This window comes from Dendropsophus ebraccatus, chromosome 1, assembly GCF_027789765.1.
Source record: "Dendropsophus ebraccatus isolate aDenEbr1 chromosome 1, aDenEbr1.pat, whole genome shotgun sequence".
In the NCBI taxonomy this organism is placed as follows: domain Eukaryota; kingdom Metazoa; phylum Chordata; class Amphibia; order Anura; family Hylidae; genus Dendropsophus; species Dendropsophus ebraccatus.
The window spans coordinates 202,164,863-202,179,716 of NC_091454.1; the positions used below are offsets into that span (position 1 = coordinate 202,164,863).

Here is a 14,854-nt window from a genome sequence, read left to right on the forward strand (position 1 = left end):
TACTACATACCTACTTAATGAAGAGGACTTTCATACTTCCAGACTAAAAACACTGATCAGCCATTTGTGAGACACTGGATGTAACTGCACAGTAATCACTTCCATGGTCTAAAGCAGCGCTTCTCACTTCCAGTCCTCATGGCTCTTCAACAGGTCATGTTTAGAGGATATCCCATACAAAGAACACCTGTGATAATACCTGATGCACAGAGTATAATTATATCACCTGTGACATACTTAGGAAATCCTCAAAACATGACCTGTTGGTCGGCTATTAAGACTGGAATTAAGAAGCACTGGTTTACAGAGGACTGGTAGTACCACTGATATCTACCTCCATATGCATAAGAAGAGCCCGTGGAGCCTCATCAAAGAGTCTCAATACACAGGACTATCCAGATATCGCTCCGGGAAGGACCAAGCCAAGGGGTGGCTCCTGTAAGGAAACCATCATATTAAGTGGCCCTATAAGTCAATGTAATGACAAGGGAAAAACCAAGGCCAGGTAACCATCCACATACATCTGTTTCGGGGTGTTGCCCCTCATCAGTGTGGAGCAGGATTCTGGCTAGGTGGGAGAAATGCCTAGTAGAGCCATAAGAGAAACAGATTACTGATCTCAGGGAGACCAGCCAAACGACAACACTGCCGGCTGCTAGTAAAAACGCTCAATGCAGTGAAGTCCTAGGTGCATTGCCCCCTGGGAAACATGAATATGCAAAAGAGGAGCCCGTGGAGTCTCATCAAAGAGTCTCGATACACAGGACTAGCCAGATATCCCTCCGGGTAGGACCCAGCCAAGGGGTAGCTCCTGTAAGGGAACGCTTTCACTAGCAGCCGGCAGTGTTGTCGTTTGGCTGGTCTCCCTGAGATCTACCTCCATATGGGCACTCTATGAAGGCTTCCTACACAATTGCTGATCTACAGGATTGGCTCTCAGTTAAGGGAACAGGTCAGGCTGTGTAAAAGGTCTAAAACCAGCCATGGGTATAGGCACCAATTGTACATAGGGTTGTGTGGAGACCAGTGACTGCGGACAGTTTATGTGTTACCATGGCGATCTGGCTGATGGTGTTTTTGATCAGCCATAATAAATATTATACACATTGATATATTTATTGCCTTGTCAGTGATGTTTCCCATGGGTTTATTATATTTTTCCATGAGCTTGCTATTGATTGTGTTTAATGTCATCCTGTCTATTACTTAGTAACTAACACTCCTTAAAGGAGCAGTCATAACCCCATTACAACTCTGATAAGAGTATCAGACCTCATATAAACTGAGCCTCCTCCAGGGGAGTCCATGACCCTGCCAGTGCTGGAGAAGAGGTAGGTGACACCACAGCTGTGGAGCTTCTCTCTCCTCTATGTATTATGTATTCTCTATCATTCCTGTATATTGTTCATTCTGATCCATTAAAGGGGTTATCCAGTGCTACAAAAACATGGCCACTTTCTTCCAGAGACAGCACCACTCTTGTCTCCAATTTGGGTGCAGGTTTTGCAGCTCTGTTCCATTGAAGTGAATGGAGCTTAATTGCAAACCCCCCCTGACCTGGAGACAAGAGTGGTGCTGTGTTTGGAAGAAAGCAACCATGTTTTTGTAGCGCTGGATAACCCCTTTAACCTCCACTCCAAGCATGGGTGGATCTATCAGGGTAGCAGGCATGTCAGCTCCTATGGGGCCTACAGAGCCATCTAAAAGGAACATGCAAAATATGTGCAGCGTCTGCCTTGTCTACCAACTGGTGCTTGTTCCTGGTGCCTTATGGTCCTTTTACACGGAACGATTTATCGTTCGAATTTGCACGATAACGATCGAATTCGAACGATAATCGTACGTGTAAACGCAGCAAACGATCAAGCGACGAGCGGGAAATCGTTCATTTTGATCTTTCAACATGTTCTCAAATCATCGTTGATCGTTCGCAAAAACTTTGCAGATCGTTCAGTGTAAACAGTCATTCAACGATTTCACCTATGTGTGAGATAGGCTTAAACGATCATCGCATAACGATTTTTCCGTACGATGTATCGTTCCGTCTAAACGCTGATCGTTATAAAAAAAAAAACATTGTTCATTCAAAATCGTTAATCGTGCAATCGGGCGAATTATCGCTCCGTGTAAAAGTACCATAAGTCCCCAGCAGTAGATCCTATAATATAAAAATGTATGGCCAGTCTGTGCAGCACTACCCTCTGTATTATTATCCCAATATGGATAAACCAAGGAAGAAGCCTTCATCCTTTTCTTCCATTCTGAGGATCTAAGTGGTCGGACGCCCATTGGTCAACCTCTTATTACCTATCCCTTGGATAATTATTCAGATTAAGAATATCCCTTTAACTAATATACATACAGGTGGCTGAACAGTAATGAGAAGTTGTCGGCACTGCAGGGATCCATAATACAGACATGTGCACAAGGCCAAGTGTTCAGGGTAGAGTCACCATAGTAAGGACCAGCAGGTGCAGCCCCATAGAGGGCTTCATGGTAAACACAGCAAAGTCATAGGGAACAGTGAAGTGAAACAATCTGCCATATGTGCAGAATGGCCATGGTCCCATATACATCCATGTAATCTGTGCACAAATTCTGTCTCACCACCTTCCAGTGCTGAAATCACAAGGCTGTTTGGCCAGATATGGAAATGATCTTATGCCATAACAATCTACATACTACAAATAGCAGATTAGGAATGTATAGGTACTACGGTGCCCATAGCCAATTACTTAGGTGTGCCACCCCTCCTAGAATAACATCTGTCTGTGAAATCTGGTTCAGCTATTGGAGAAGACTCCTTATTTTCCTGGTATAGGTCATTCATTGCTTGTTGAGAGTAACCACAAACCAAAGTGATGTTAAAGAGGTACTCCAGGGAAGATCTTTTTCTTTCAAATCAACTGGTTTCAAAAATGTTATATAGATTTGTAATTTACTTCTATTTAAAAAATCTCCAGTCTTCCAGTACTTATCAGCTGCTGTATGTCCTGCAGGAAGTGTTGTAGTGCTGCAACTTGTGTCCGAGACAAGAAATGCCCAGAGCAATAGAGGTTTTCTATGGGGATTTGCAACAGCTCTGGACAGTTCCTGACACTGACAGAGGTGGCAGCAGAGAGCACTATGTTGGAGTGGAAAGAATATAGCACTTCCTGCAGGACATTCAGCAACTGATAAGTACTGGAAGACTGGAGATTTTTAAATAGAAGTAAATTACAAATCTATATAACTTTCTGAAACCAGTAGATTTGAAAGAATAGGAGTACCCCTTTAATATTGAGCTTCCAGGATACACCATATCTACAGAGTTAAGACAAATCGATGGAGGTCTCTGCCTACAGGAGCTTACAATAGAAACAAAACTCTATGGAGCGGTTGGGGCTGCCCAGAGACAATAATGTATGGAGTTTGAGGTTAATGGATAAATAGGAGAATCCTCCATAAAAGCTGTAGTCTGTAGTATTATATGAGATATTATACCAGACACAGCCCATTGACCAGAGTAGTACTGTTCCTGGAAACCATGATACACCCATCCGTGAAATTCCTTTAAATTCACTCCTAAGTGCCTTATTGTGATGGTTGGTTATAGCTCTAGGATAACAGACAAGGGTGACTTTAACAGCAGTGACTTTTACTGAAGTCTCCTCTACTATAAGGGTGGTATTACACGGGCCAATGGGGGTCTGATAATACCTGTAAACAAGCGCCGATCTGCTAGATCGACGTTCATTTACTGGGCCTATTACACGGCCCGATAATCGTTTAACAAGGGCTGCAGGGACATCGTTACCATTGTCCTTGCTTGAACTATATACTTTACCTATCCAGGCTCCAGGGCTGCTCCTGCGGTCCATTGGAGTGTGGATGGGTAATGTATATCGTCAGTCGCCGGCCGCGCACCGCTATTACACGTAGCGATGCGCGGTCGGCGCCCGACAAATATAGGTTATAACCTATATCAACGATCAGCCGATGACAGCGATCATCAGCAGATCGTTGTATTTATTACACGGAGCGATAATCGCCCGAATTGGGCCGATTATCGTTCCGTGTAATAGTACCCTAATGGAATGACCAGTAAACCTCCAGAAATGGGAGAGAAATTCCGGAAGATTATTCTCCCACGTGGGTCTTAATGGCCATACTGCGGACTCTATGAGAAGTCTGTAGGGGGCACTGTCACGGGAGGTTCTGCTGCTCGGTGCTGGTGAAGTCAGGACTGGTTTTATAGAAAATGTTATCCTTGGAAAGACACAAAGTATTGACCTTTATCACACTATAATCCCATATGGTGCCTAAATAATATTACCATATAGTGCCTATTTAATACTACCATGTAGTGTCCAAATAATACGCACTATGGGGGAGATTTATCAAACATGGTGTAAAGTGAAACTGGCTCAGTTGCCCCTAGCAACCAATCAGATTCCTCCTTTCATTTTCCAAAGAGTCTGTGAGGAATGAAAGGTGGAATCTGATTGGTTGCTAGGGGCAACTGAGCCAGTTTAACGTTACTCCATGTTTGATAAATCCCCCCCTATACTTCTGCAATTCAGTTGCCAAATTATACGACCATACACCACTAAATACTGGGTTATTATAGATTGTTCCTGGGGTTCCGAGCATATACTCTCTCTGTAATTGCTCGATTTGCCACTCCGACCCTGGAAGAAGTCTGGGGTCTGCTATTCGTGCAATCCATAAAGCTGTAACTTTGTAGATTTAGGTACAGTTGTGCAACCTGGAGATTTGGTCCAATCTGCCTCATACTCTATGTCAGTGCCATCATCACAAGACAAGTTTTGATTGGTTGGGGTCTAGTTGTTCAGACCCCCACCGATTGCTAGAGGGAGCTGGGAGAAGCTCTTGGCTAAGCACTTTTCTCCCTGTCTGCATATAAGGTTCTCCTTAGACTTACTATAGAGTCTTATGCAGCGAGATGAGAGAACCACCCTGTCAAGTGCTTCTCCCAGCTATAGCTAGTAATCGACGGGGATCTCAGCACCCAGATCGACCAATTAAAATTTTTGATGTTTTTCTATGTCGTCAAAGGTTTATGTGACAGTACTGTACTTTTGCAGAATGATTAACGGATCCGTTGTTAAATTGTTACTTTTAACATACAGAAAAATGTGGTCAACCATGTTTTTGTATACGCAAAAAAAAGGATCTGTTTCAATGGTTTTTTTTTTTAAATAATAGAAGTCAATGGAAAACGGATCCAAACTCATGACGCAGAATTGCATCCCCCCCCCCCCCCCCGAATTAAACGGATCCATTAAAATGCAGTGTGAACCCAGCCTTAGATCTCATTTTTATTTTTTCATCAGTATTTGCTGAGTAAAAAATACTGAAATCCTTTGCAGCCCTTTGATTTCTATGGTGCTATTCATACATCCTGTAGATTTGCGGATTCGCAAACAATAAAAAATAGGACAGGTTGTAACGCGGTCCGCATTTGTGGTAGGGACAGGGACAAAAGAAGTCAATGGGAAAGTACAAAATTTACGGAGAGCATGTTGCAATCCACAAAACTTATGGTGGTTTTACACGGAGCGATAATTAGCCCAATCGCATGATTAACGATTTTGAATGAACGATTTTTTTTTTTATAACGATCGGCATTTACACGGAAAGATACATCGTACGGAATATTCGTTTTGTGATCGTTTTGCGATCACTTAAGCCTATCTCACACATAGGGGAAATCGTTGAAAGAATGTTTACACTGAACGATCTGCGAATTTTTTGCGAACGATCAACGACGATTTGAGAATCGCTTGATCGTTCGCTGCGTTTACACGTACGATTATCGTTCGAATTCGACCGTTATCGGGCAAATTCGAACGATACATCGTTCCGTGTAAAACCACCATTAGTGATCCACAGGGCCCTATTCCACCGGACGATTATCATTTGCATAATCGTTAACGATTAACGATCTCAAACAACCGCTATTGCGAAAGACCTAAAAACTTTCACTCATTTCCATGGAACGATAATCGTTACTTATGATCGTAATTGCGATAGTTTTTCTTCGCTATTTATTCGCTATTGCGTTTGTATCTATTGCAAAAGACCTAACGATGTCTTATTCAATGCGAACGATTTGCGAACGTTTTGCGAACGAGCAACGATAAAAATAGGTCCAGGTCTTATAAAGCGATCAACGATTTCTCGTTCGGTCGTTAATCGTTAACTACATTTCAACCGAACGATTATCGTTTAGATTCGAACGATTTAACAATAATCTGAACGATAATCGTCTGGTGGAATAGGGCCCTAAGCTCTTTTTTGCCTTACCATTTTTATTTGAGAACTACACCTTTAAGCCCCTATTCCACGGGTCGTTTAAAGGAGCAATATCGTTCGTATTCGTCCGATATCGGCCGCTACGAACGATATTTGTCCCGTGGAATAGAGTGCAACGATCAGCCGACATCGTTCATGTCGGCTGATCGTTGCAGTCGCTTGTTTTTCAACATGTTGAAAAACAAGCGACTGATATAGCAGCGATCTGCTGCCGTCGCTCCGTTGAATAGGAGCGTCGGCAGCAGATGCTGCTATATCCTATGGGCTGCCCGGACGATCAGCGATCCTCCGAGCAGCCCCTCCCGCACTCACCCACTCGCTGCAGCCGCGTTGAATAGCGGCGGCAGAGAGCGGGGAACGAGGAGCAAACGAGCGCTAATAGCGCTCGTTTGCTCCTCCAAACGACTCGTGGAATAGGGGCATTATGCTCACACTACGTAAGAGACCGGCTGTTCCGTGACCCGGCCGGTCTCTAAAAAGATCATCCCGGCTGGCACTGCAGTACCGGCCGGATGATCTTTAATGCCGCAGAGTTCTTATGTGGGCGCATCCGTAATACGAAAATATTCATTGTGTGAACATAGCCTTAATTTGTGGATCCGCAACATACGGAGCACAATACGGATGCACTACAGATGATTTTCTGTGGATTGCAGATAGAAATTTGCGGATCACAAATTTCATCCTTGAAAACATACTGACATGAGAAGGTGGCCTCAGTATTTTCTGCTCACCAAATGCTGACGAAAAATCCTGATGTGTGAATGAGGCCTTAGCCAGGTACACATCTATGTAAAATGATTAATTATATAATAAGCCATTGTATATCCGATACAATAAGCCATGATACGGTTGCACTAAACTTCTACTATAGCATGAGGAGTTGTGCCTGGAGCTGGTAGTACATCACCTGTCAGTCACTCCTATTGCTTCCTCCCAGCAAACTCTATGAGGTTCTATAGAAGTAAGTCTGATGGGAGGAGGAGGCACATTTTGTTATCACGGTGACCCATTTCCATTGGCCCCGCTGATAATACCGCAGGAACATATTTCTGATAAGGCTGCGTCTATAAATAAGTTCCTGACATTTCTGCATCTCCTCTACACATCCCACATTCCTTCATGCAGAAGAGGCTCCATCATGGGAAGGTCCCAATACAAAATCCTTAAAGGAGAAGTCCAGTGAAAATTTTTTATTATAGAATTGTATTGCCCCCAAAAGTTATACAAATCCCCAATATACACTTATTACGGGAAATGCTTATTAAGTGCTTTTGTCCCTGCACTTACTATAACATGGTGATGTCACAACCCGACTCCCAGAGCTGTGGGGCTGTGGCTGCTGGAGAGGATGATGGCAGGGGGATGCTCAGTGTCCCTCCAGTGCCCTGTGTCCCTCAGTGTCACCCTGCCAATATCCTTTCCAGCAGCCACAGCCCGCACAGCTCTGGGAGTCGGGTCGTGACATCACCATGTTATCCAGGCAGTGACATCACCATGTTATCCAGGAAGTGAAGCCTTGATGCAGTAGTAAGTGCAGGGAAAAAAATCAGACTTCTCCTTTAAAGGGACACTGGATCTAGTGGCTGCATCTCCTGAAAAAAAGTTGCATATCGTGGAAGGAGATGTAGCGTCAAAGTAAATGTGCTGGTTGCTGACAGTTCTCCTGACAGTCTCTTCTTGCTGTTTCCCCAGATATGATGATGTGATCAGGAATGGTGGGATCATTATAACTTTGTACATTTTAAAACATTGTAAACTTCCCCAATACATGTAACATAAAAATTACCTTCCAGATATCCTAATGAATAAACTACTTTTTGTGTACACAGCTTGTATGCAGAACGTTGTGTTTCCATGGTAACAGACTACAAACAACCCTTGTGTAGTCAGAGTGTGTCATTTTATTGTATTCTCCTCCATTTGCCTCTACCTTTTACTAAACTGAAGAGTAACTCTTGGCTGCAAAGGATTTAAAGGGGATATATGTAATTTTTTTTAAATATATTGCTGCCCTGTTGGTAAACATAATAAACATGTTGGGGGTGATTTACCAAACATGGTGCAAAGTGAAACTGGCTCAGTAGCCCCTAGCAACCAATCAGATTCTACTTCTCATTCTTCAAAGCATCTGTGGGAATGAAAGGTGTAATCTGATTGGTTGCTAGGGGCAACTGAGCCAGTTTCACTTTAAACCATGTTTGATGAACCTCCCCCGTTATGCTTTCCTCTCCAGGTGTGCTACTACAGTGTTGCCGGTGTAACCTGCTGACTGCATCTCCGCTACTTCCAAGACAAACTTGTCTTGAGAGTGACAGCGCCATGGCCAGTGATTGGCTTAGCAGGCTGTCACTCCTGAGATGAGTTAGTCTCGGAAGTAGCAGAGTTGCGGTCAGCGGGGGGCACTGGCGACACCACAAAAGGACACCGAGGGGGGCACGGAGAGGTAAGCATAACATGTTTATTATGTTTGAAAAATTTTAATGTTGGATAACACCTTTAAATTGTTATCAGCTGTAGCTCTGCACTTAGCTCTGCAAAGGAGCTGCATACACCAAACGGTATAATTTTTTCAACCACTTTGTGACATCTACCATACATACACTCACCGGCCACTTTATTAGGTACACCATGCTAGTAACGGGTTGGACCCCCTTTTGCCTTCAGAACTGCCTCAATTCTTCGTGGCATAGATACAACAAGGTGCTGGAAGCATTCCTCAGAGATTTTGGTCCATATTGACATGATGGCATCATACAGTTGCCGCAGATTTGTCGGCTGCACATCCATGATGCAAATCTCCCGTTCCACCACATCCCAAAGATGCTCTATTGGATTGAGATCTGGTGACTGTGGAGGCCATTTGAGTACAGTGAACTCATTGTCATGTTCAAGAAACCAGTCTGAGATGATTCTAGCTTTATGACATGGCGCATTATCCTGCTGAAAGTAGCCATCAGATGTTGGGTACATTGTGGTCATAAAGGGATGGACATGGTCAGCAACAATACTCAGGTAGGCTGTGGCGTTGCAACGATGCTCAATTGGTACCAAGGGGCCCAAAGAGTGCCAAGAAAATACTCCCCACACCATGACACCACCACCACCAGCCTGAACCGTTGATACAAGGCAGGATGGATCCATGCTTTCATGTTGTTGACGCCAAATTCTGACCCTACCATCCGAATGTCGCAGCAGAAATCGAGACTCATCAGACCAAGCAACATTTTTCCAATCTTCTACTGTCCAATTTCGATGAGCTTGTGCAAATTGTAGCCTCAGTTTCCTGTTCTTAGCTGAAAGGAGTGGCACCCGGTGTGGTCTTCTGCTGCTGTAGCCCATCTGCCTCAAGGTTCGACGTACTGTGCGTTCAGAGTTGCTCTTCTGCCTACTTTGGTTGTAACGGTTGGCTATTTAAGTCACTGTTGCCTTTCTATCAGCTCGAACCAGTCTGCCCATTCTCCTCTGACCTCTGGCATCAACAAGGCATTTCCGCCCACAGAACTGCCGCTCACTGGATGTTTTTTCTTTTTCGGACCATTCTCTGTAAACCCTAGAGATGGTTGTGCGTGGAAATCCCAGTAGATCAGCAGTTTCTGAAATACTCAGACCAGCCCTTCTGGCACCAACAACCATGCCACGTTCAAAGGCACTCAAATCACCTTTCTTCCCCATACTGATGCTCGGTTTGAACTGCAGGAGATTGTCTTGACCATGTCTACATGCCTAAATGCACTGAGTTGCCGCCATGTGATTGGCTGATTAGAAATTAAGTGGTAACGTGCAGTTGGACAGGTGTACCTAATAAAGTGGCCGGTGAGTGTATATGCTAGAGGTGTACCTGGAGACTAAGAACAGGAAAAGGAACTGATCCCACTCCATGTGTGTTGGGTGCCAGGTGACAACCACCAGGATTGGAGATGTGTTGAACCTGAAAGTTTAACCCCTTGGATGCCGAGGTTACAATTGACTGTGGCATCTAGGATGTTAGGAATTATGAGTATAAAGAAACAGGGTTAAAAGACGGTTTAGTGATGGTATTGCAGTGTATGGGGTAGACTGAAAATACAGCAGACGTGAGCGACACAAGGACTTACGTATACAGATCCTGACACTCTAGTCACGTTACTATGCAGAAAAGTAGTAAAACCAGCAGGGTCTGGGATTACCGGGAGTTGACATTTATGTTACAATAGTACATTCCACCCCACCCCCCTCCCCCACCCCCCAGTACTAATCTCCAGCAGTCTGAACTGTCAGGGCATGCTGGGAGTTGTAATTTCACAGGTTGGAGAGCACTGGTATGATGTAATGAAGGGCTTATACTGGGACAGAATGGACACTTGTGTATAGAGGAGATAATTTCAGGTATAGATGTCTTATCTAGGATAATGTAATAGTCCCGGACTCTAACTAGTAGCTGAGTCACTCACAGTAATGACTGATCATAGCTGCTCTCTGTACTGGTAATTATAAGGTGGCGGTCCTAATGTCTCATCATACAGGCATGCTCCACAGATCTCTACCAGGTGTCCTGCAGATGCTTCCACGTCTGCTATGCGGAAGGTCCGCTACAATGGCGACATAGATATAATAAGTCCTCCATAAATTAGGTATAGCAGGGATGGGGAACCTTCATCCCTTCAGGAGTTGCACAACTATATCTCCCATCATGCTGTCCAGGCATGATGGGAAATGTAGTTTTGCAACTCCTGGAGGGCTGAAGGTTCCCCATCCCTGAGGTATGGCATAGTGTCCAGAGAATTCAATGGGTCATCTGTGTAATGCATTCATAAGCAAAATGTGTCAAGATGTGTATATATAGCATGGCATACCCGCACCGCATACATATATAGTCAAGGTGTTTTCCATTGGACTGCAGGTTATGACAGGGCACAAAGATGTCTACCTATCTCTCATAGTGTGATGTTATTGCATCAGGATGAGTGTAGGGTAACGTGTACACATATAGCCTCACTTGTCTACCACTCTTCCTACTGTAACCCCTATATGCATGCTAAGGTAGACAGAAAGTGCATGTGTTTAGAGGGTTCTCCAGTGCTACAAAAACATGGCCACCTTCTTCCAGAGACAGCCCTACTGTTGTCTCCAGTTCAGGTGTGGTTTGCAAAACCTGCACCCAAACTAAAGACAAGAGTGGTGCTGTCTCTGGAAGAAAGTGGCCATGTTTTTATAGCGCTGGATAACCCCTTTAATGGGAGTCAGGGTATGTCCACACTACGGAATCCCAGAGGATAACCTGCCGACCGCGCGCATCTCCACTGTTCCCATAGGCTTCATTCTATGGTTTGGCAGATTCCGCCATCTGCCCGAAGCATGAACGCACTCATTCTTTGGGTTGACCATTGGCCAAACCATAGAATGAAGCCTATGGGACCAGTAGAGATGCGCGCGGCCACCAGAAGGGGCCAGCTGCGGAATCCACGGTGGGTGATCCGACCGGATTCTGCACTGTGGACACACCCTTAGCTAGGGACAGACTCTTCTGGAGAAAGGTTATCTCCTTGCTCAACAAAAGTATTGGGTGTTGAAACCCAACATGGTCATTCATGGAATTAGTGGATAGGCTGTGAGGTGGGATTAAAACATAACTTTTAATTATAAAAATTCATTAAAACCAACGCGTTTCGCGCTACACGTAATATAGCGGACCCATTAACCAAAATCGTTATGTTCCTGGGTGATTTCACTTTAATGCAGGGATGGGGAACCTTTGGCCTTCCAGCTGTTGCAAAACGCCATCTCCCATCATGCCTGGCTTTGGCTGTTCTGGCATGATGGGAAATGTAGTTTTGTGTGGGCTTCATGGCGACTCTTGTGGCGCCAAATTAGCATAAGCGTAAGTTCAATGTATCCCTATGGGGGATTGTGCCGAGATGTCCAAGTGAGAACACTAAGGTCACAGGCAAGCCATGGCGCTACCACAACTCCAGCTCCCACCACGGGCGGAAGCGTCCATTACGCCACTGCTATTTTTCTACCTCTAATCGTCATATCTATACAGTTCTCCCTTCCCCATAGTCTTATTGTTGTTCTTAATATTATTTATTTCTAAAATGTTAGTTGACAGTATGGCTGCCTCCCTGCTGTGCCCGGTGAGGTGACTTGGCACAGGGTGGCCACACAGAGGCGCCACATTACTCCCACACGTGACCACGCGAACATTCCACTGTATTCGAACATAAGCAACTGTAAAGCGTATCACGTGACCTGTCCAACGGCCGAGAACAGTATTCCATTCATACAAACTAGGCGGCGTTCTAACTGTAGAGACCAAGCTGTCTCCTAGCGACTGTACTGACGGGAGACATATTGCCGGAGCCTCTTCACTAGCTTCAGGCGATGATGGGCTCCGGTAACATGGACGCCGCGGGGGACACATTTTCCCCGAAGGGTAAATAGTTGGACTTGAGCTCGTCAGTTTATCACACAGATGTTTCTGTACAGGTGATGTGTTGATGCCGTATCTCTGGTAACGCCCCCTTCGTCACGGAAAAGAGGTGGAGCTTAGTTGGATGTGACGTCAAGGTTTAAAGAGCCAGCTCCCGAGCTCCACGTTGCTGACAGGGAGGCCGTGATGAGCGCAGTGACCGGTACACCGTGAGCGGCTTCATGTGCGAGACAGCGAGGGCAGCTGGGCGGCAAGGTGAGCGGTACCGGAGGGCTCTGTGTATTCCCTCATTACTACAGGATACATGTACTTCTTAATGGCAGTGTGTCCTATCGGCCGGGATCCTAAACTGTCCCCCTGCCTCCCTTCTATCCCGAGCTGTCCCCCTGCCTCCCCCCCCCCCCAATCCTGAGCTGTCCCCCTGCCTCCCCCCCCCCCCCAATCCTGAGCTGTCACCCTGCCTCCCCCCCCCAATCCTGAGCTGTCCCCCTGTCCCCCTGGGATCCCGAGCTGTCCCCCTGTCCCCCTGGGATCCCGAGCTGTCACCCTGTCACCCTGTCCCCCCCCCCCAATCCTGAGCTGTCACCCTGTCTCCCCGGGATCCTGGGCTGTCACCCTGTCCCCCTGGGATCCCGAGCTGTCACCCTGTCCCCCCCCCAATCCTGAGCTGTCACCCTGTCTCCCCGGGATCCTGGGCTGTCCCCCTGGGATCCCGAGCTGTCACCCTGTCCCCCTGGGATCCCGAGCTGTCACCCTGTCACCCTGTCCCCCCCCCCAATCCTGAGCTGTCACCCTGTCTCCCCGGGATCCTGGGCTGTCACCCTGTCCCCCTGGGATCCCGAGCTGTCACCCTGTCCCCCCCCCCCCCCCCCCCCCAATCCTGAGCTGTCACCCTGTCTCCCCGGGATCCTGGGCTGTCCCCCTGGGATCCCGAGCTGTCACCCTGTCCCCCCCCCCCCCAATCCTGAGCTGTCCCCCTGCCCCCCTGGGATCCCGACCTGTCCCCCCCCCCCCCCCCCCACACACACACACAATCCTGAGCTGTCCCCCTGCCCCCCCCCCCCTTCATCCTGGCTGTCCCCCTGCCTCCCTGGGGTCCTGAGCTGTCACCCTGTCCCCCCCCCCCCCTTCATCCTGAGCTGTCCCCCTGCATCCCTGGGGTCCTGAGCTGTCCCCCTGCCCCCCCCCCCTTCATCCTGAGCTGCCTCCCTGGGGTCCTGAGCTGTCCCCCTGCCCCCCCCCCCTTCATCCTGAGCTGTCCCCCTGCCTCCCTGGGGTCCTGAGCTGGCCCCCTGCCTCCCTGGGGTCCTGAGCTGGCCCCCTGCCTCCCTGGGGTCCTGAGCTGGCCCCCTGCCTCCCTGGGGTCCTGAGCTGGCCCCCTGTCCCCCTGCCCCCCGCCCCCTTCATCCTGAGCTGTCACCCTGTCCCCCTGCCCCCCGCCCCCTCCATCCTGAGCTGTCCCCCTGCATCCCTGGGGTCCTGAGCTGTCCCCCTGCCCCCCCCCCCCCTTCATCCTGAGCTGCCTCCCTGGGGTCCTGAGCTGTCCCCCTGCCCCCCCCCCCTTCATCCTGAGCTGGCCCCCTGCCTCCCTGGGGTCCTGAGCTGGCCCCCTGCCTCCCTGGGGTCCTGAGCTGGCCCCCTGCCTCCCTGGGGTCCTGAGCTGGCCCCCTGCCTCCCTGGGGTCCTGAGCTGGCCCCCTGTCCCCCTGCCCCCCGCCCCCTTCATCCTGAGCTGTCACCCTGTCCCCCTGCCCCCCGCCCCCTCCATCCTGAGCTGTCCCCCTGCCTCCCTGGGGTCCTGAACTGTCCCCCTGCCTCCCTGGGGTCCTGAGCTGTCCCCCTGTCTCCCTGGGTTTCTGATCCGTGCCCCTGGGATCCTAAGCTGTCATCTTGTTGTTTTGCCATCCTGGGATGATCTATTACCCTGGGGTCACAGTCTTTCATCTTTTAGTTCTGGAATACCGAGCTGTGAACTGGTTATCCTGAGATAGGTCCTTGCTCTGTGATCCTGGGCTGTCACCCTATGGCCCTGAGCTCTGATGTCGCCCAGTTATCCTGGTTTACCCCTCTTTCCTGCACTTGGCCTGTATTACTTTCCTGCTTGGTTATGAAATGATCTTCAATA

At 47.7% G+C, this 14,854-nt stretch overlaps 1 protein-coding gene across 3 annotated transcripts in view; it reads left to right on the plus strand.

Annotated features, from left to right (window-relative positions):
• The first annotated feature begins 1,267 nt into the window (after positions 1-1,267).
• SLC39A14 (solute carrier family 39 member 14) overlaps positions 1,268-14,854 on the plus strand; it is a 31,705-nt gene continuing 18,118 nt past the window's right edge. For 2 of the 3 annotated variants that reach the window (XM_069944590.1, XM_069944609.1), the window contains exons 1-2: positions 8,668-8,764; positions 12,787-12,985. In XM_069944590.1, coding sequence (XP_069800691.1) covers positions 12,952-12,985 — 34 coding nt within the window. In that variant the 5' untranslated portion in view covers positions 8,668-8,764; positions 12,787-12,951. Of the gene's footprint in view, positions 1,332-8,667; positions 8,765-12,786; positions 12,986-14,854 lie in introns of those variants that run through there. The other variant, XM_069944599.1, reaches the window with a different exon arrangement.